We start from the raw sequence: 21,922 nt of genomic DNA on the forward strand, positions 1-21,922 counted from the left end.
ATATAATAGGATGGTGTTTCATCCCACAGACAGACAACAGCCACTGGTACAAACACACACACACACACACACACACACACACACACACACACACACGTACGCACGCACGCACACACACACGCACGCACGCACGCACACACACACGTACGCACGCACGCACGCACACACGCACGCACACACACACACACACACACACACGCACACACACACACACACACACACAGACACACACACACACACACACACACACGCACGCACACACACACGCACATACACACACATACACACACACACACACGCACGTACGCACGCACGCACGCATGCACGCACGCACACACACACACACACACACACACACACACACACACACACACACACACACACACACACATACACAGCCTGATGAGCCAGATCCATCAGAACCTGACAGATTGAATTAACGATGCACAGCTTAATGTATTCGCTCCAAACCTGCTGTCAAATATTCCTGACAGTCACCTCATACCTTCTAACATATAACATACGGGCACCAACCAACAACATCTGACTGATACTGACAGTATGGGAAATGTATGCACTCACTAACTGTAAGTCGCTCTGGATAAGAGCGTCTGCTAAATGACTAAAAATGTAAAAAATGTAATACTGTCTACTGTAAATGAAGTTATAATGTCCTTTAAAGGGGCAATCTGCGGTTTAAACAACAACAAAGCTCATCACTGCCACTGTTTTGGTAAATAGAGGGATGGGGCTGGAGAAATGTAACCTGATGCAGAACAACAGTTGACCTAGGCTCATGAGGCATTTATAAGTTAGGTTTATAAGTTATATTCTTTAAGAATCAATGGGTATACAATGAGTATACAAAACATTAGGAACGCCTTCCTAACATTGAGTTGCCCTCCCCCCTTTTGCCCTCAGAACAGCCTCAATTTGCCGGGTCATGGACTCCACAAGGTGTCGAAATCGTTCCATAGGGATGCTGGCCCCATGTTGACTCCAATGCTTCCTACAGTTGTATCAGGTTGGCTGGATGTCCTTTGGGTGAAGGACCATTCTTCATACACATGGGAAACTGATGAGCATGAAAAACCCAGCAGCATTGCAGTTCTTGACACAAACCGGTGTGCCTGGCACCTACTACCATACCCCATTCAAAGGCACTTAAATCTTTTGTCTTGCCCATTCACCCTCTGAATGGCACACATACACAATCCATTTCTCAGTTGTCTCAAGGCTTAAAAATCCTTCTTTAACCTGTCTCCGCCCCTTCATCTACACTGATGGAAGGTGATTTAAGAAGAGACATCAATAAGGGATCATAGCTTTCACCTGGACTCAGACATCAATAAGGGATCATATCTTTCACCTGGATTCACCTGGTCAGTCTATGTCATGGAAAGAGTAGGTGTTCATAATGTTTTGTATACTCAGGGCTCCATTTTCGGCTGGCGTTAAGGTGGCGCTAGTGTTGTTAGTTTGTAATTTCGTCATGTAAAAACTGGCACACCGGCATTTTGAAAAGGCAATACATAAAATACACAACTTGAAGCAACTACATATTTCGCCACGGAGCAGGTAAAGGGGCCAAGCCTTCGATACAACCACAACCTGTTTAGTCATCAAAACACAGCCATTTTGAGCCAACACCAGCAAGGGCGACGATAATTGCGATAACACCCCTGAACCTATAGCGTTACCTACCGCCTGCGTGCAGATTTAGAGCCCTCAGCGTTTATTATTATTCAATCACAGATCGACCCTTTAACTCCATATATGGTAACATAGCGACCGTCGACGCGTGAGGAGGATGTGTGGAATTTGTACAGCCAGACAAAACAACCTTCACCCTTATAACCAGTGGTTATACTTCACAGGTTTAATAACGCCCTTCTCTCTGTCTGTTTATTAGGGGGGGGGGCTTCTCTCTATCTGTTTATTAGGGGGGGGGGGGCTTCTCTCTGTCTGTTTATTAGGGGGGGGGGCTTCTCTCTATCTGTTTATTAGGGGGGGGGGGGCTTCTCTCTCTCTGTTTATTAGGGGGGGGGGGGGGCTTCTCTCTCTCTGTTTATTAGGGGGGGGGCTTCTCTCTCTCTGTTTATTAGGGGGGGGGGGGCTTCTCTCTCTCTGTTTATTGGGGGGGGGCTTCTCTCTCTCTGTTTATTAGGGGGGGGGGCTTCTCTCTCTCTGTTTATTGGGGGGGGGCTTCTCTCTCTCTGTTTATTAGGGGGGGGCTTCTCTCTCTCTGTTTATTAGGGGGGGGGCTTCTCTCTCTCTGTTTATTGGGGGGCCTTCTCTCTCTCTGTTTATTAGGGGGGGGGGCTTCTCTCTCTCTGTTTATTGGGGGGGGGGGCTTCTCTCTCTCTGTTTATTAGGGGGGGGCTTCTCTCTCTCTGTTTATTAGGGGGGGCTTCTCTCTCTCTGTTTATTAGGGGGGGGGCTTCTCTCTCTCTGTTTATTAGGGGGGGGGCTTCTCTCTCTCTGTTTATTGGGGGGGCTTCTCTCTCTCTGTTTATTAGGGGGGGGGGCTTCTCTCTCTCTGTTTATTGGGGGGGGGGCTTCTCTCTCTCTGTTTATTAGGGGGGGGCTTCTCTCTCTCTGTTTATTAGGGGGGGGGCTTCTCTCTCTCTGTTTATTGGGGGGGCTTCTCTCTCTCTGTTTATTAGGGGGGGGGCTTCTCTCTCTCTGTTTATTAGGGGGGGGGCTTCTCTCTCTCTGTTTATTGGGGGGGGTTCTCTCTCTCTGTTTATTAGGGGGGGGCTTCTCTCTCTCTGTTTATTGGGGGGGCTTCTCTCTCTCTGTTTATTAGGGGGGGGGCTTCTCTCTCTCTGTTTATTGGGGGGGGGGGCTTCTCTCTCTCTGTTTATTAGGGGGGGGGCTTCTCTCTCTCTGTTTATTGGGGGGGGCTTCTCTCTCTCTGTTTATTAGGGGGGGGCTTCTCTCTCTCTGTTTATTAGGGGGGGGGGCTTCTCTCTCTCTGTTTATTGGGGGGCTTCTCTCTCTCTGTTTATTGGGGGGGGCTTCTCTCTCTCTGTTTATTGGGGGGGCTTCTCTCTCTCTGTTTATTAGGGGGGGGGCTTCTCTCTCTCTGTTTATTGGGGGGGGGGGGCTTCTCTCTCTCTGTTTATTAGGGGGGGGGCTTCTCTCTCTCTGTTTATTAGGGGGGGGGCTTCTCTCTCTCTGTTTATTGGGGGGGCTTCTCTCTCTCTGTTTATTGGGGGGGCTTCTCTCTCTCTGTTTATTAGGGGGGGGGCTTCTCTCTCTCTGTTTATTGGGGGGGGCTTCTCTCTCTCTGTTTATTAGGGGGGGGGCTTCTCTCTCTCTGTTTATTAGGGGGGGGCTTCTCTCTCTCTGTTTATTAGGGGGGGGGCTTCTCTCTCTCTGTTTATTAGGGGGGGGGGCTTCTCTCTCTCTGTTTATTAGGGGGGGGGCTTCTCTCTCTCTGTTTATTAGGGGGGGCTTCTCTCTCTCTGTTTATTGGGGGGGCTTCTCTCTCTCTGTTTATTAGGGGGGGTTCTCTCTCTCTGTTTATTAGGGGGGCTTCTCTCTCTCTGTTTATTGGGGGGGCTTCTCTCTCTCTGTTTATTAGGGGTGGGGCTTCTCTCTCTGTTTATTAGGGGGGGGCTTCTCTCTCTCTGTTTATTGGGGGGGGGCTTCTCTCTCTCTGTTTATTGGGGGGGGGGCTTCTCTCTCTCTGTTTATTGGGGGGGGCTTCTCTCTCTCTCTTTATTAGGGGGGGGGCTTCTCTCTCTGTTTATTGGGGGGGGGCTTCTCTCTCTCTGTTTATTAGGGGGGGGCTTCTCTCTCTCTGTTTATTAGGGTAGGGGCTTCTCTCTCTCTGTTTATTGGGGGGTGCTTCTCTCTCTCTGTTTATTGGTGGGGGCTTCTCTCTCTCTGTTTATTGGGGGGGGGCTTCTCTCTTTCTGTTTATTGGGGGGGGCTTCTCTCTCTCTGTTTATTGGGGGGGGCTTCTCTCTCTCTGTTTATTGGGGGGGGGCTTCTCTCTCTCTGTTTATTAGGGGGGGGGCTTCTCTCTCTCGTTTACAAGTCTGTGGGTGTGTGACTGTGTGTGTGCCCATGTGTGTGTGTGTGTGTGTGCCTGTGTGTGTGTGTGTGTGTGTGTGTGTATGTGTGTGAGTGGTTTGGTCTCTGATTCCCAGCTAGCTAGCTGTGAGGGTGAGCTCCACAGCAGCACATCTGGAAGACATTACCGTGCTGTGCTGGCTCAGTGATGAGGTCATGAGCAAAGAGACGGAGTAACAATGTTGCTTTTGTAACTGTGATGCCCACTAACTGGTGACATAGAGCCCAGTGGCCACCACAGAGAGAGAGAGAGAGAGAGAGAAGTTCAACCAGGCACGTTCCTCTAGTCTAAGCCATAGCCAAGGACTGAACTAAGCATGGAGAGAGAGTTCAGATAAAGAGTACGGGCTGGTTCAGCTTTTACTTCCTGTTGATAACTTGTTTGTATAACACTGCCAAACGTATAGAATAACATAATATATCATCCTGGAGAGAGGGTGAACTAACGTTACTGATCTAAGTATGTTTCCATCCACTCAACTGTATCTTACCATCAGATGACGTATGACATTCTCTCAGCCATACAGAACCCAGACTGAGTGATTGACTATAACCAGTCATTAATCTATAGCTGAGCTGAGAGCACTGGGACTGACTGGGCGGGCATCTCTTCTCCTCTCCTCTGAAATCTGTTTCTCCGTCTGCCTGCTCTCCCTCTGGTCTCTCTGTGTATTCCGGACACCAAGCAGAGCTCCAGTGGTTACATGAACAATCAGGCATTTCCTCTACTCGCCAACGACTTTGGAGGAGTGAGGGGTGAGTAGCCCATAATGTGGAGGGGTGAGGGGTGAGTAGCCCATAATGTGGAGGGGTGAGGGGTGAGTAGCCCATAATGTGGAGGGGTGAGGGGTGAGGGGTGAGGGGTGAGGGGTGAGTAGCCCATAATGTGGAGGGGTGAGGGGTGAGTAGCCCATACTGTGGAGGGGTGAGGGGTGAGGGGTGAGTAGCCCATAATGTGGAGGGATGAGGGGTGAGTAGCCCATAATGTGGAGGGGTGAGGGGTGAATAGCCCATAATGTGGAGCGGTGAGGGGTGAATAGCCCATAATGTGGAGGGGTGAGGGGTGAGGGGTGAGGGGTGAGGGGTGAGTAGCCCATAATGTGGAGGGGTGAGGGGTGAGTAGCCCATACTGTGGAGGGGTGAGGGGTGAGGGGTGAGTAGCCCATAATGTGGAGGGATGAGGGGTGAGTAGCCCATAATGTGGAGGGGTGAGGGGTGAATAGCCCATAATGTGGAGGGGTGAGGGGTGAGGGGTGAGTAGCCCATAATGTGGAGGGGTGAGGGGTGAGTAGCCCATACTGTGGAGGGGTGAGGGGTGAGGGGTGAGTAGCCCATAATGTGGAGGGATGAGGGGTGAGTAGCCCATAATGTGGAGGGGTGAGGGGTGAATAGCCCATAATGTGGAGGGGTGAGGGGTGAGGGGTGAGTAGCCCATAATGTGGAGGGGTGAGGGGTGAGGGGTGAGTAGCCCATACTGTGGAGGGGTGAGGGGTGAATAGCCCATAATGTGGAGGGGTGGGGGGTGAGTAGCCCATAATGTGGAGGGGTGAGGGGTGAATAGCCCATAATGTGGAGAGGTGAGGGGTGAGGGGTGAGTAGCCCATACTGTGGAGGGGTGAGTAGCCCATACTGTGGAGGGGTGAGGGGTGAATAGCCCATAATGTGGAGGGGTGAGGGGTGAGGGGTGAATAGCCCATAATGTGGAGGGGTGAGGGGTGAATAGCCCATAATGTGGAGGGGTGAGGGGTGAGTAGCCCATAATGTGGAGGGGTGAGGGGTGAGTAGCCCATAATGTGGAGGGGTGAGGGGTGAGGGGTGAGTAGCCCATAATGTGGAGGGGTGAGGGGTGAATAGCCCAACATTCTTCTGTTCTCTACTTCCTGTCTGTCAGACTAACATTCTTCTGTTCTCTACTTCCTGTCTGCCAGACTAACATTATTCTGTTCTCTACTTCCTGTCTGTCAGACTGACATTCTTCTGTTCTCTCCTTCCTGTCTGTCAGACTAACATTCTTCTGTTCTCTACTTCCTGTCTGTCAGATTAACATTTTTCTGTTCTCTACTTCCTGTCTGTCAGACTAACATTCTTCTGTTCTCTACTTCCTGTCTGTCAGACTAACATTCTTCTGTTCTCTCTTTCCTGTCTGTCAGACTAACATTCTTCTGTTATCTCCTTCCTGTCTCTCAGACTAACATTCTTCTGTTATCTCCTTCCTGTCTCTCAGACTAACATTCTTTTGTTCTCTACTTCCTGTCTGTCAGACTAACATTCTTCTGTTCTCTCCTTCCTGTCTCTCAGACTAACATTATTCTGTTCTCTACTTCCTGTCTGTCAGACTAACATTCATATGTTCTCTACTTCCTGTCTCTCAGACTAACATTCTTCTGTTCTCTACTTCCTGTCTGTCAGACTAACATTCATATGTTCTCTACTTCCTGTCTGTCAGACTAACACAGGCTAATGGATCCACTGGTCCTTGGCAGAGACCGAGATCGGCTGATAATATTTATCCTCTGAGACTATAACTGTGCTCCTCCAACCCAATTAACAATATCACAGCCAAATAGAAAGCAACTTGGAGAGATAAAATACTCTAAGTTGCTTTATACTGTATGTGGCTACCTGTTCTTCTTGTGTTTCCCTTGAATTCCACTTTCACACTGGGTTCTAACATCAGGTGTAGCTGGTACCCAGCGATCTCCTCAATCAATCAATCAAAGTTATTTTATGAAGCCCTTACATCAGCAGTTGTCACAAAGCCAGACTAGACCCCAAAGAGCAAAAAAAGCCGAAGCGAAAGCACAGTGGCCAGGAAGTATCACCAGGTGGTACCAGGTGATGTTGGTGCTCCAGGCCCAGCTGGTACCAGGTGATGTTGGTGCTCCAGGCCCAGCTGGTACCAGGTGATGTTGGTGCTCCAGGCCCAGCTGGTACCAGGTGATGTTGGTGCTCCAGACCCAGCTGGTACCAGGTGATGTTGGTGCTCCAGGCCCAGCTGGTACCAGGTGATGTTGGTGCTCCAGACCCAGCTGGTACCAGGTGATGTTGGTGCTCCAGGCCCAGCTGGTACCAGGTGATGTTGGTGCTCCAGGCCCAGGTGGTACCAGGTGATGTTGGTGCTCCAGACCCAGCTGGTACCAGGTGATGTTGGTGCTCCAGACCCAGCTGGTACCAGGTGATGTTGGTGCTCCAGGCCCAGCTGGTACCAGGTGATGTTGGTGCTCCAGGCCCAGCTGGTACCAGGTGATGTTGGTGCTCCAGGCCCAGCTGGTACCAGGTGAGGGTGGTGCTCCAGGCCCAGCTGGTACCAGGTGATGTTGGTGCTCCAGGCCCAGCTGGTACCAGGTGATGTTGGTGCTCCAGACCCAGCTGGTACCAGGTGATGTTGGTGCTCCAGGCCCAGCTGGTACCAGGTGATGTTGGTGCTCCAGACCCAGCTGGTACCAGGTGATGTTGGTGCTCCAGGCCCAGCTGGTACCAGGTGATGTTGGTGCTCCAGACCCAGCTGGTACCAGGTGATGTTGGTGCTCCAGACCCAGCTGGTACCAGGTGATGTTGGTGCTCCAGACCCAGCTGGTACCAGGTGATGTTGGTGCTCCAGGCCCAGCTGGTACCAGGTGATGTTGGTGCTCCAGACCCAGCTGGTACCAGGTGATGTTGGTGCTCCAGACCCAGCTGGTACCAGGTGATGTTGGTGCTCCAGACCCAGCTGGTACCAGGTGATGTTGGTGTCCAAACTTTTGACTTGTAGTGTAGATATAGATATAGCAGTAGATATAGATATAGATATAGGTATTGCAGTAAAAATAGATATAGATTTAGGTATAGCAGTAGATATAGATATAGTTGTAGATGTAGATATAGCTATAGATATAGAAGTAGATATAGATATAGATACAGATGTATATGTAGATGTAGATGTAGGTGTAGAAATTTATATTTAGATATAGATGTAGATATACATTACATTTACATTTACGTCATTTAGCAGACGCTCTTATCCAGAGCGACTTACAAATTGGTGCATTCACCTTATGATAGACAGTGGGACAACCAATATTTTTTTATATTTTTCTAATTATTTAAATCTTAATTTGTAGAGTATATTTATAATTTTCATTTGTTTTATATATATATTTTTTTTATTTTTTTTCCATATATTTTTTTTACTTTTTCCTTTTTTATTCCTTGTTTCTTTCTTTCTTTCTTTATTATTATTATTAATTAATAAATAAAAAAAATTGGGGGGGGGGGGGGGGGGGGTAAGGGGGGGTATAAGGATTACTTTATCCTATCCCAGGTATTCCTTAAAGAGGTGGGGTTTCAAGTGTCTCCGGAAGGTGGTGAGTGACTCCGCTGTCCTGGCATCGTGAGGGAGCTTGTTCCACCATTGGGGTGCCAGAGCAGCGAACAGTTTTGACTGGGCTGAGCGGGAACTGTGCTTCCGCAGAGGTAGGGGGGCCAGCAGGCCAGAGGTGGATGAACGCAATGCCCTCGTTTGGGTGTAGGGATTGATCAGAGCCTGGAGGTAAGGAGGTGCCGTTCCCCTCACTGCTCCGTAGGCAAGCACCATGGTCTTGTAGCAGATGCGAGCTTCAACTGGAAGCCAGTGGAGTGTGCAGAGGAGCGGGGTGACGTGAGAGAACTTGGGAAGGTTGAACACCAGACGGGCTGCAGCGTTCTGGATGAGTTGTAGGGGTTTAATGGCACAGGCAGGGAGCCCAGCCAACAGCGAGTTGCAGTAATCCAGACGGGAGATGACAAGTGCCTGGATTACGACCTGTGCCGCTTCCTGTGTAAGGCAGGGTCGTACTCTGCGAATGTTGTAGAGCATGAACCTACAGGATCGGGTCACCGCTTTGATGTTAGCGGAGAACGACAGGGTGTTGTCCAGGGTCACGCCAAGGTTCTTTGCACTCTGGGAGGAGGACACAACGGAGTTGTCAACCTTGATGGCGAGATCATGGAGCAGACAGTCCTTCCCCGGGAGGAAGAGCAGCTCCGTCTTGCCGAGGTTCAGCTTGAGGTGGTGATCCGTCATCCATACTGATATGTCTGCCAGACATGCAGAGATGCGATTCGCCACCTGGTTATCAGAAGGGGGAAAGGAGAATATTAGTTGTGTGTCGTCAGCGTAGCAATGATAGGAGAGGCCATGTGAGGATATGACAGAGCCAAGTGACTTGGTGTATAGAGAGAATAGGAGAGGGCCTAGAACTGAGCCCTGGGGGACACCAGTGGTGAGAGCACGTGGTGCGGAGACAGATTCTCGCCACGCCACCTGGTAGGAGCGACCTGTCAGGTAGGACGCAATCCAAGAGTGAGCCGCGCCGGAGATGCCCAACTCGGAGAGGGTGGAGAGGAGGATCTGATGGTTCACAGTATCAAAGGCAGCGGATAGGTCTAGAAGGATGAGAGCAGAGGAGAGAGAGTTAGTTTTAGCAGTGCGGAGAGCCTCCGTGACACAGAGAAGAGCACTCTCAGTTGAATGACCAGTCTTGAAACCTGACTGGTTTGGATCAAGAATATAGATGGTGGCCTCCCGAGTGGCGCAGTGGTCTAAGGCACTGCATTGCAGTGCTAGCTGTGCCATTAGAGATCCTGGTTTGAATCCAGGCTCTGTCGTAGCCGGCCGTGACTGGGAGACCCATGGGGCGGTGCGCAATTGGTCCAGGGTAGGGGAGGGAATGGACGGCAGGGATGTAGGTCAGTTGGTAGAGCATGGCATTTGCAACGCCAGGGTTGTGGGTTCGATTCCCACGGGGGGACAGTATGAAAAAAATAAAAATAATAATGTATGCACTTACTAACTGTAGTCGCTCTGGATAAGAGCGTCTGCTAAATGACTAAAAAATTTTTTTTTAAATAGATATAGATGTAGATGTACAGTTGAAGTCGGAAGTTTACATATACCTTAGCCAAATACATTTAAACTCAGTTTTTCACAATTCCTGACATTTAATCCTAGTAAAAATTCCCTGTCTTAGGTCAGTCAGGATCACCACTTTATTTTAAGAATGTGAAATGTCAGTATAATAGTAGAGAGAAGGATTATTTCAGCTTTTATTTATTTCATCACATCCCCAGTGGGTCAGAAGATTACATACACTCAATTAGTATTTGGTAGCATTGCCTTTAAATAGTTTAACTTGGGTCAAACGTTTCAGGTAGCCTTCCACAAGCTTCCCACAATAAGTTGGGTGAATTTTGGCCCATTCCTCCTGACAGAGCTGGTGTAACTGAGTCAGGTTTGTAGGCCTCCTTGCTCGCACACGCTTTTTCAGTTCTGCCCACAAATTTTCTATAGGATTGAGGTCAGGGCTTTGTGATGGCCACTCCAATACCTTGACTTTGTTGTCCTTAAGCCATTTTGCCACAACTTTGGAAGTATGCAAGAGGTCATTGTAAATTTGACTGATGTCTTGAGATGTTGCTTCAATATATCCACATAATTTTCCTTCCTCATGATGCCATCTATTTTGTGAAGTGCACCAGTCCCTCCTGCAGCAAAGCACCCCCACAGCATGATGCTGCCACCCCCGTGCTTCACGGTTGGGATGGTGTTCTTTGGCTTGCAAGCAACCCCCTTCTTCCTCCAAACATAACAATGGTCATTTATTTTTGTTTCACTGTTGACGTTGAGACTGGTGTTTTGCGGGTACTATTTAATGAAGCTGTTCTGTGAAGGGAGTAGTACACAGCGTTGTATGAGATCTTCAGTTTCTTGGCAATTTTTCGCATGGAATAGCCTTAATTTCTCAGAACAAGAATAGACTGACGAGTTTAAAAGGCCAAACTTCATATATGGTGTGTTAAAACTCAAGCTTCATGTGTGGTGTCAGGACAAGCTTCGTATATGTAACTGCCAAAATAAAGGAAAGACTCGAGTGAAACAGGGTTCTGTCGTCTCTGTTATGTTGTGGGGTGCATTTTCCCGGCATTGGTTTATTTCCACCAATAAATACACAGTATTCTGAGTGATCACCTTCAACCTACGGTGAAGCATTTCTATCCTGATGGGAGTGGTCTCTTCCAGGATGACGAGTGGTCACTGAACGGTGAGCATGAAAACGATGCAAACCATATACCGTGGCCTCGTCAGTCGCCAAATCTCAACCCAATTGAACACTTATGGTAGATTCTAGAGCGGCGCCTGAGACTGCGTTTTTTCCACCACCATCAACTAAATACCAAATGATGGAATTTCTGGTGGAAGAATGGTGTTGCATCCCTCCAAAAGAGTTCCAGACACTTGTAGAATCCATGCCAAGGCACATGGAAGCTGTTCTGGTGGCTCGTGGTGGCCCAACGCCCTGTTATGACGCTTTATGTAGACGTTTCCTTTATTTTTGGCAGTGTACAGTACATGGTATTTTCTAACTCAATCTTCATGTGTGGTGTGGGCTGTTGCCGCAGAACTCTAGATGGTAGACAAGGACTGACTCATGTTTAGTGTTTGAGGTCAAGGTTGAAGCATATGTTGGGTCCAGGGGGGGCTTAGAAACCATTCCAAACACATGGAGAGAGGAGAGAGAGATGGAGAGAGCCTGGGGGAAGGAATCGGTGTGAGCTGATCTGCTCTGGTGTATGGACGGTTCTCTTGAAGGGTACATTCCATCCAGCTGACTTTAAATCTCAGCAATATCCACTACTTTATTTGGCAGGTTAGTTTGTCTCCCAAACCATGCTTATAGCTCTGACACGCTAACCCGGAGTGTACAAAACATTAGGAACGTTTACATTACAGTCATTCAGCAGACGCTCTTATCCAGAGCGACTTACAGTTAGCGAGTGCGTACATTTTTCATACTGGCCCCAAACCGTGGGAATCGAACCCACAACCCTGGCGTTGCAAGCACAATACTCTACCAACTGAGCCACACGGAACACCTTCTTTATACTGAGTTGCACCCCCTTTTGATCAGAACAGCCTCAATTCGTCGGGGGCATGGACTCTACAAGGTGTCTACGGTTTTATAACTAATCACATGCTATTTTACACATTTTGCCATGAGGCTGAGAAGAAAAACTGGTGTTTTAGAGCTCAGGGATTCTTGGAAGATGGGTCAATCTCAAATATATCTCAAATACACAACATTTTAAATATATATTTTAATAGACCAAAGTACTAACTATAGTCCTAGTTGGAATTAAATGTAAAGTTGCGGCCCCGCCCACCTTGGGGGAAAACAGCCCATGGTCCCCATTGGATCACAGCAAAAACGTCACCTTTTTCATAAGGCACATTTTCTTGTTGTCTGCTTAAGTCAGTAGCAAAACTACATTTAAGAAAAGTACGTCTAAAGATTACTTTTCACTAATAAAAGATATGTAATATTGTAAGGCTTCCCTCATGCATTTTTCATGACGGCGCTAGCAGCCGCGTGTGTGAGAGCTAGCTAGCTAGCTACCGCCAGAACATTCAGCTAGCCAAGACAAGCAACAGCAACAAACAGACTATACAAAAACATCTACGACAAAGTTGGCTCTTTTACACTGGGGGTCAATGAGAAAGAATGTTTGTTTTCCCCAATTTTGTGGGCGTGGTCGAGGGGAATTCCTTATAATTACGTGAATATTGAATCGGAGTATCACACTATGTAAAGGAACAACCTTTAGTTGATGCACATGCTGCAGAACAGTGATTTCAATATTGTTTTCAGAATATTGGGGAATAAGGGTTACCCATTGTCACACCCTGGCTCTGGGACTCATTATGTTGAGCCAGGGTGTGTTCATTCTATGTGTGTATTTCTATGTTGGTAATTCTGTTGTGTTTAATTCTATGTTTGCCTGAGTGACTCCCAATCAGAGGCAACGAGTGTCAGCTGTTGGCTGGTTGTCTCTGATTGGGAGCCATATTTAAACTGTATGTTTTTCCCTTTGGGTTTGTGGGTTTTTGTTCCGTGTTCGGTCATTGTCACCGTGGACTTCACGAGTCGTTTCTTGTTTTGTATCTTGCTTACACTTTAACTAATTAAAGTATGTTTGTTCATCACGCTGCGCCTTGGTCTACTCCTTACCCTGACGATCGTGACACCCATCAGTGACGGAGTAGACAAGGCAATGATGGAGTTGACAACATATACTCAAAACATTTGTAAAAATTGACAAATTATTAATTTGAAAACCCCCCCCCAAAATATAACTATTCTATCAGATCTTTCAGCACTCTGGAAAAAAATCTGACGGAGTTGATGTTTTACGGAGTTGACAAAAATTTCATTTTTCTTCTTCATTTAAGTTTTATACAGAATACAATTTAGTTTTTTCTCAGCTGCTTTATGACTCTAAATCCTAATTAAATGTAATATATTTGAATGAAAATTAATATTCTATTTTAATCTATCAGGCAGATAGAGTTGACAGATTATGGTTGTTGTGACCATGGTGATTCCAATATTGTTTGTTTGTAGAAATCTATCAAAAGTAGAGAATGTTCCAGATCGTGTCTGGCGCAGTGGTCTAAGGCTCTGCATCGCAGTGCTAGCTGTGCCACTAGAGATCCTGGTTCGAATCCAGGCTCTGTTGTAGCCGGCCGCGACTGGGAGACCCATGGGGCGGCGCACAATTGGCCCAGGGTAGGGGAGGGAATGGCCGGCAGGGATGTAGCTCAGTTGGTAGAGCATGGCGTTTGCAACGCCAGGGTTGTGGGTTCGATTCCCACGGGGGGCCAGTATAAATAAATAATGTATGCACTAACTAACTGTGAGTCGCTCTGGATAAGAGCATCTGCTAAATGACTCAAATGTACATGTAATGAGGACCTGAATAAAGGGTCCTTATGGTGTAGCTGACCCTGCTCATTCCTGATTCTTTTAGGATTTTAGACAAATCTGACGGATTAATCAAAGTTTTAAAATAAATATTATTTAAAGTCACAGAGGGCTATTGCAAGACACTACATTCTATAATCTTTCAGTTAATATACATTTTTGCCAGAGTTTAGATTTTTGAAATTGGGGTCCTTTGCTCCGGACAAGGGCATTTCCATGTACAGAGCTGACATGAAAATGAATAATATTGAAATTATTTTGAAAACTTAAAAAACATATATTTACCCTTATAAAATTCCCCTAAATGTACATTTTAAACTCAAATAATGCAAAACAATTCATAAATCAAATATAAAAGTCAAGTTTCTCAAAACACAATTATAATAATAATGTTTTGGGTTGGGGGCCCTCCTGCGAGTGCTTGATCCCCAACATTCCATGTTATTCACTCTCTACTATTCACTCTCCCATATCGAGTTTCTATTTTCTTCCTTCAAGTCTGTCCTCAGATACGACTCCACCATGGACACAATGCCTGCACTGCATACAGGCTAGCTCCCCAGCCAGGGTAGTTTTAAGGACAGCCAATGCATTTTTATGTATTCCCCTGAGCATTACCCCTGAGTACTGCTGCAGACTGACTGCTGAGTGGCTGCCCTGCCTCATGCAGCCTTTTCACCATATATGGAGTTTTCATATTCCTCCACTCACGAGCTGAACAGGAGGGATGTGATGAAAGAGGGGGTAAAGAGGGGGTGAAGAGGGGGTGAAGGGGTAAAGGAAGGATGAAGAGGGGGCGAAGGGGTAAAGGAAGGATGAAGAGGGGGCGAAGGGGTAAAGGAAGGATGAAGAGGGGGTGAAGAGGGGGTGAAGGGGTAAAGGAAGGATGAAGAGGGGGTGAAGGGGGGTGAAGGGGTAAAGGAAGGATGAAGAGGGGGTGAAGGGGGGGTGAAGGGGTAAAGGAAGGATGAAGAGGGGGTGAAGGGGTAAAGGAAGGATGAAGAGGGGGTGAAGAGGGGGTGAAGAGGGGGTGAAGGGGTAAAGGAAGGATGAAGAGGGGGTGAAGGGGTAAAGGAAGGATGAAAAGGGGGTGAAGAGGGGGTGAAGAGGGGGTGAAGGGGTAAAGGAAGGATGAAGAGGGGGTGAAGGGGTAAAGGAAGGATGAAGAGGGGGTGAAGGGGTAAAGGAAGGATGAAGAGGGGGTGAAGAGGGGGTGAAGAGGGGGTGAAGGGGTAAAGGAAGGATGAAGAGGGGGTGAAGGGGGGGTGAAGGGGTAAAGGAAGGATGAAGAGAGGGTGAAGGGGTAAAGGAAGGATGAAGAGGGGGTGAAGGGGTAAAGGAAGGATGAAGAGGGGGTGAAGGGGTAAAGGAAGGATGAAGAGGGGGTGAAGGGGTAAAGGAAGGATGAAGAGGGGGTGAAGAGGGGGTGAAGAGGGGGTGAAGGGGTAAAGGAAGGATGAAGAGGGGGTGAAGGGGTAAAGGAAGGATGAAGAGGGGGTGAAGAGGGGGTGAAGAGGGGGTGAAGGGGTAAAGGAAGGGTGAAGAGGGGGTGAAGGGGTAAAGGAAGGATGAAGAGGGGGTGAAGAGGGGGTGAAGAGGGGGTGAAGAGGGGGTGAAGAGGGGGTGAAGGGATAAAGGAAGGGTGAAGAGGGGGTGAAGGGGGGGTGAAGGGGTAAAGGAAGGATGAAGAGGGGGTGAAGGGGTAAAGGAAGGGTGAAGAGGGGGTGAAGAGGGGGTGAAGAGGGGGTGAAGGGGTAAAGGAAGGGTGAAGAGGGGGTGAAGAGGGGGTGAAGAGGGGGTGAAGAGGGGGTGAAGGGGTAAAGGAAGGGTGAAGAGGGGGTGAAGAGGTAAAGGAAGGGTGAAGAGGGGGTGAAGGGGAAGTGGGAACTCTGATACCCCACACCCCCTCTGCCGCTGGTTCTGGGATGTCTTGTCAAATCGGGATCTGGGGACATGTAGCTAACTCTGACAGTATGTGAGTCAGGGTGTGTAAAGGCCTGGGGACTGGGCATATGTAGCTGGAAGCTTCAGTCACAATCTGACAGTCAGTGTGCTGGTGGAAAGGGCTGGGGATTTCAGTCAGTGTGCTGGTGGAAAGGGCTGGGGATTTCAGTCAGTGTGCTGGTGGAAAGGGCTGGGGATTTCAGTCAGTGTGCTGGTGGAAAGGGCTGGGGATTTCAGTCAGTGTGCTGGTGGAAAGGGCTGGGGATTTCAGTCAGTGTGCTGGTGGAAAGGGCTGGGGATTTCAGTCAGTGTGCTGGTGGAAAGGGCTGGGGATTTAAGCTTTATACTGAGGCTGAGACTCTGTGAGTCAGTGTGTGTAAAGATCTGTGAGTCAGTGTGTGTACATTTCTGTCAGTGTGTGTAAAGATCTGTGAGTCAGTGTGTGTACATTTCTGTCAGTGTGTGTAAAGATCTGTGAGTCAGTGTGTGTACATTTCTGTCAGTGTGTGTAAAGATCTGTGAGTCAGTGTGTGTACATTTCTGTCAGTGTGTGTAAATATCTGTGAGTCAGTGTGTGTACAATTCTGTCAGTGTGTGTAAAGATCTGTGAGTCAGTGTGTGTACATTTCTGTCAGTGTGTGTAAAGATCTGTGAGTCAGTGTGTGTACAATTCTGTCAGTGTGTGTAAAGATCTGTGAGTCAGTGTGTGTACATTTCTGTCAGTGTGTGTAAAGATCTGTGAGTCAGTGTGTGTACATTTCTGTCAGTGTGTGTAAAGATCTGTAGCGTAGCGGTTAAGAGCATTTTGCCAGTATCCAAAAGGTTTGAAACCCTGAGTAGACTAGGTAAAAAATATGTCTGTACCTTGAACAAAGGCACTTAACCCTAATTGATCCTGTAAGTCGCTCAGGTTAAGAGCATTTGCTAAATGACTAAAATGTTTTTTAAAAAGCCTCTCTCCTGTCCCAGAGACTATAAAAGCCTCTCCTCTCCTCTGTTCTCCCAGAGACAGAGCCTCTCTCCTTCCAAGCCTCTCTCCTTCCCAGTCTCTCTCCTTCCCAGTCTCTCTCCTTCCCAGCCTCTCTCCTTCCAAGCCTCTCTCCTTCCCAGTCTCTCTCCTTCCAAGCCTCTCTCCTTCCCAGCCTCTCTCCTTCCAAGCCTCTCTCCTTCCCAGACTCCCTCCTTCCCAGCCTCTCTCCTTCCCAGCCTCTCTCCTTCCCAGCCTCTGTCCTTCCCAGCCTCTCTCCTTCCCAGACTCCCACCTTCCCAGCCTCCCTCCTTCCAAGCCTCTCTCCTTCCCAGACTCCCTCCTTCCCAGCCTCTCTCCTTCCCAGACTCCCACCTTCCCAGCCTCCCTCCTTCCCAGCCTCTCTCCTTCCCAGACTCCCTCCTTCCCAGCCTCTCTCCTTCCCAGACTCCCACCTTCCCAGCCTCCCTCCTTCCCAGTCTCTCTCCTTCCCAGCCTCTCTCCTTCCCAGACTCCCTCCTTCCCAGCCTCTCTCCTTCCCAGCCTCTCTCCTTCCCAGCCTCCCTCCTTCCCAGTCTCTCTCCTTCCCAGCCTCTCTCCTTCCCAGACTCCCTCCTTCCCAGCCTCTCTCCTTCCCAGCCTCTCTCCTTCCCAGCTTCCCTTAACCGTCCAGCTGCCCTGGGCATGGCCGTGGGAAGATGTTGAGGAGTATTTTTCTCCACTAATACAGGAGTAATAAAGACTGTCTGAGCTGTTCCAGGGTCTCTGGGATCCACACTTCCTGAATGTCTGTCTGTTTGCCTGCTGCCTGTGGATCCCATGCAGTCTCTCTCCTCTCCTCTCCTCTCCTCTCCTCTCCTCTCCTCTCCTCTCCTCTCCTCTCCTCTCCTCTCCTCTCCTCTCCTCTCCTCTCCTCTCCTCTCCTCTCCTCTCCTCTCCTCTCCTCTCCTCTCCTTTCCCATAGCCAGACTATAGAACCTCTCTCCTTCCCAGCCTCTCTCCTTCATACCCTACCTCCTGCCCAGCCTCTCTCCTTCCCAGCCTCTCTCCTTCCCAGCCTCTCTCCTTCCCAGCCTCTCTCCTGCCCAGCCTCTCTCCTTCCCAGCCTCTCTCCTTCCCAGCCTCTCTCCTTCCCAGCCTCTCTCCTTCCCAGCCTCTCTCCTTCATACCCTACCTCCTGCCCAAACTCTCTCCTTCCCAGCCTCTCTCCTTCCTAGCCTCCCTTAACCGTCCAGCTGCCCTGGGCATGGCCGTGGGAAGATGTTGAGGAGTATTTTTCTCCACTAATACAGGAGTAATAAAGGCCTAGTTATCATTTTTGTTTTATGATATATTTCAGCCTAGCTGAACCTACATACGTCAGGCTGAAAAATGTCTGTCTCTCCAGCGATCCCTCGACTCAGCTGCTTCTGCTGCCAGCTGCTGCACATACAGTCACAGAGAGGGAGGGGAGGAGGGAGTGGAGGAAGGAGGAGGGAGGAGGGAGGGGAGGAGGGAGGAGGGAGGAGGGAGGGGAGGAGGGAGGAGGGAGGAGGGAGCGGAGAGAGAGAGAATGTGAGCAGCAGCAGGCAGGGAGCAGACTTAGTTCAGGCACATGGCCAGTGAATGAGAAAGCTATTTTTCTCTTCAGCACGCAAATACACACTCTCTCATTCTGACTGGATTACTGCAACTACAGGACACATACAGGACTATACAGGACCTCTCTACCCCTATCTGCCTTGACGCCAGATACCCCCGGACCCAGACCCTAACCCAGGCAGGCAGCCCACCTCTCTCCCCCTGCTAGGCTGACCTCTCTCTCCTGTGCCCTACAGGATGGCTGAGGCTGAACTTCACAAGGAAAGGCTCCAAGCCCTCGCGGTAAGTCCAAAAGCTTCTCTCTCTCTCTCTCTCTCTCGCTCTCTCTCTCTCTCTCTCTCTCTCTCTCTCTCTCTCTCTCTCTCTCTCTCTCTCTCTCTCTCTCTCTCTCTCTCTCTCTCTCTCTCTCTCTTTCAGAAATAGTCAATGCTAGTGTATTTATATTCTTAATTTCCCTTTGGGTTGTTGAGGGAGGAAAACATTAGTCGGAAAGTTGGTGGAAATGGAAAATGTCAAGAAAAAAAAGAAGTCTGATTTTTTTGTGGATTAAAGGTGTGACTGTTGGTTTTCATGAAAGAAGACTCCCCTCTAACTATAACAGTTCAGTTGGGTTTGTTGAGCAGTTTACAGTTTAACGCTAAAAAATCGTGCTGAAAAGCTCCCCATAAAAAAATGTCAGTAGCCCTCTGCTCTGAGCTGAGTTGGAGAGGAGAGCAACAGTTGTACGAGATACGCTGAGAGTGACTAAATTTGGCGCCAGTGAGAGCTACAGCAAAAACACACACACACACACCCACACATACACACAGAAACACACAGACACAAAAACACACGCACACACACCCACACATACACACAGAAACACACAGACACACGCACACACGCACACACACCCACACATACACACAGAAACACAAAGACATACACACCCACACATACACACAGAAACACACAGACACAAAAACACACGCACACACAAACTCACACACCCACACACAGAAACACCCATATGCTACACACAAGTAAGAAGCAACAAGCAACAGATGGAAAAACTATTTTGGCCACAGTGTTACTCAATACAGTTACATATCGGGACATGGCCACGTTGTTACTAGTGATGGGGGGAAATCAATATAGTTACATTTTTTACATTTAACATTTAAGTCATTTAGCAGACGCTCTTATCCAGAGCGACTTATTGGTGCATTCAACTTAGGATAGCCAGTGGGACAACCACTCCTTTTTTTTTATGGGGGGGGGGGGGTGTAGAAGGATTACTGTTAGACTATTCCAGGTATTCCTTAAAGAGGTAGGGTTTCAAGTGTCTCCGGAAGGTGGTCAGTGACTCCGGGATATTATTTTACCAGATATATCGTATCGTTTTGACAATGTCACAATATAATTTGTTGTGCTATTTGGCAGTACCTGCACTAAAACTTCATAGTTTGTTTATTTTAAATAGGGAGCCAATTTGATTTCAGCCCTTTTTATTTCCATGACTGATCAAAAACGTGTTTTCTCCATGGCTCTCTCTGCCCCTCTGCAGCAGACATATGGGGAGCAATATGTGTTTGGAACATTGAATTTCAATAAAATCACAGTATCGATTCGCAATACATTTACATTTTAGTCATTTAGCAGACGCTCTTATCCAGAGCGACTTACATCAGGCAATACATATCTCGAATCTTGAGAATCGTAAGATATTATATATCGGCACCAAAAGTATGGCGATAACATGGTGTGGTGCAGTGGCGGCCAGTGCTGTTTAAGATGAGGGAGGACAATCTTTTTCCCATGAGCCTGTCGTTGCTTCTATAACAGCATATTGGATGACTGTCATTCATATTTAATTCACCCAGTTCAATGTAACAGCGATAGGTTTAGGCTCCTACACGATGCTCATGAGGTTGCTACAACCTAGCCTACGAATGAAAAGATTACAATGTAGGTGAACAACAGGTCGAGAGAACAACTTCAGACGACAGACAGTGACACATTCAATACCGCCTTGCACACTCTTTGCCTGCATCTAGCTGATCTAGGGTGTAATCACTAGTCCAAACAGTTGCAAACGAGAGTTTCTATTGGACAAATTCAGATATGTTTATCCCCGTTTAGTTCTGTTTGCTTCCGTTGAAGAAACGTTTTTCAACAGAATCGGCAGATTAAATACACCCCTGGTCACACGTAAACACAGTTCACATTCATAGCAGCCACGTTGTATTCCTTCTCGCATCTACGCGCTCTCCTCCGCTCACCTTTTCCCTTCGTTTGTGGACTTCAATGAACAACACATCAGCTGTATGTGACCAGGCAAAAACATTTTTTGTGTGTTGTGAATTTGTTATGAATGTATTTAAAATTGTATAACTGCCTTAATTTTGCCGGACCCCAGGAAGAGTAGCTGCTGCCTTGGCAGGAACTAATGGGGATCCATAATAAATACAAATACAAACATCATAACTGCTACACACAGCCTACATCATTGTCACCATATTAGCTAAAGTAACGTCATAGTCAACATAGCTAATAGAACTAACGCCTTAGTAAACCCGCTACAATCATGCAGTAACTTTACAGTGTATAGTCAGTTAGCAGTTTAGCAGAGACACCGGCGGGCCCCGGTGGCAATAAATTAGTAAAACCAAAAGCTTACCTTGACTTGGAAGAGTTCCAGTGTAGTGTTGGATAGTCATAGCCAGCTAGCTAACATAACATCCCTCTGTTTGTACAGGGTGTTTGAGTATGCTAAACTAGCTTGCTGCATTTGCTAGCTGAGTAAGTTTGGTTGGTTCTCCTTCATTTGTGAATAAATTAATTTGTTCAAAACTGTTCAGCTATTGTTTTTCTCTCTCTTTAAGTCAACTACTCCACATTTTATGCATTGCGGTGCTGGCTAGCTGTAGCTTATGCTTTCAGTACTAGATTCATTCTCTGATCCTTTGATTGGGTGGACAACATGTCAGTTCATGCTGCAAGAGCTCTGATATGTTGGAGGGTGTCCTCCGGAAGATGTCATAATTATTGTGTAAGTCTATGGAAGGGGGTGAGAACCATGAGCCTCCTAGGTTTTGTATTGAAGTCAGTGTACCCAGAGGAGGACAGAAGCTAGCTGTCCTCCGGCCACACCATGGTGCTACCCTACAGAGTGCTGTTGAGGCTACTGTAGACTTTCTTTGCAAAATAGTGGTGTTTTAATCAATTATTTGGTGACGTGAATATATTTAGTATAGTTTGATCAAAAAATGATAACTTTTTAAATGTTTAAAAATATATATTTTTATGAAATTCACTGAGGAGGATGGTCCTCCTCTTCCTCCTCTGAGGAGCCTCTACTGGTATGGTGAGGTCGCTCAGTATGGTGAGGTTCCTGTCCATTCCCAGCCCTAGTTGTCATTCTGAGGTCTACATCAACATTTTCCAAAACATGCATTCTGTTTGCAATAAGGTACAAAAGTAATACTGCATAGTATGTGGCAAAGCAATTAACTCTTTGTCCTCAATACAAAGTTTTATGTTTGGTACAAATCTAATACTGTACAACACATTACTGAGTAAGACTCTCCAT

General features: G+C 47.7%; 1 protein-coding gene across 1 annotated transcript in view; it reads left to right on the plus strand.

The window, feature by feature from the left end:
• The window catches only part of LOC311135785 (paralemmin-1-like), a gene marked incomplete at its 3' end in the record, with an annotated part of 72,803 nt that overhangs the window by 7,335 nt on the left and 43,546 nt on the right, over positions 1–21,922 (plus strand). The window contains exon 2 of the mRNA XM_084169827.1: positions 18,588–18,633. Coding sequence (XP_084025953.1) covers positions 18,589–18,633 — 45 coding nt within the window. The 5' untranslated portion in view covers position 18,588. The remainder of the gene's footprint in view (positions 1–18,587; positions 18,634–21,922) is intronic.

This window comes from Coregonus lavaretus (assembly GCF_964263955.1).
Source record: "Coregonus lavaretus genome assembly, chromosome: 10".
In the NCBI taxonomy this organism is placed as follows: domain Eukaryota; kingdom Metazoa; phylum Chordata; class Actinopteri; order Salmoniformes; family Salmonidae; genus Coregonus; species Coregonus lavaretus.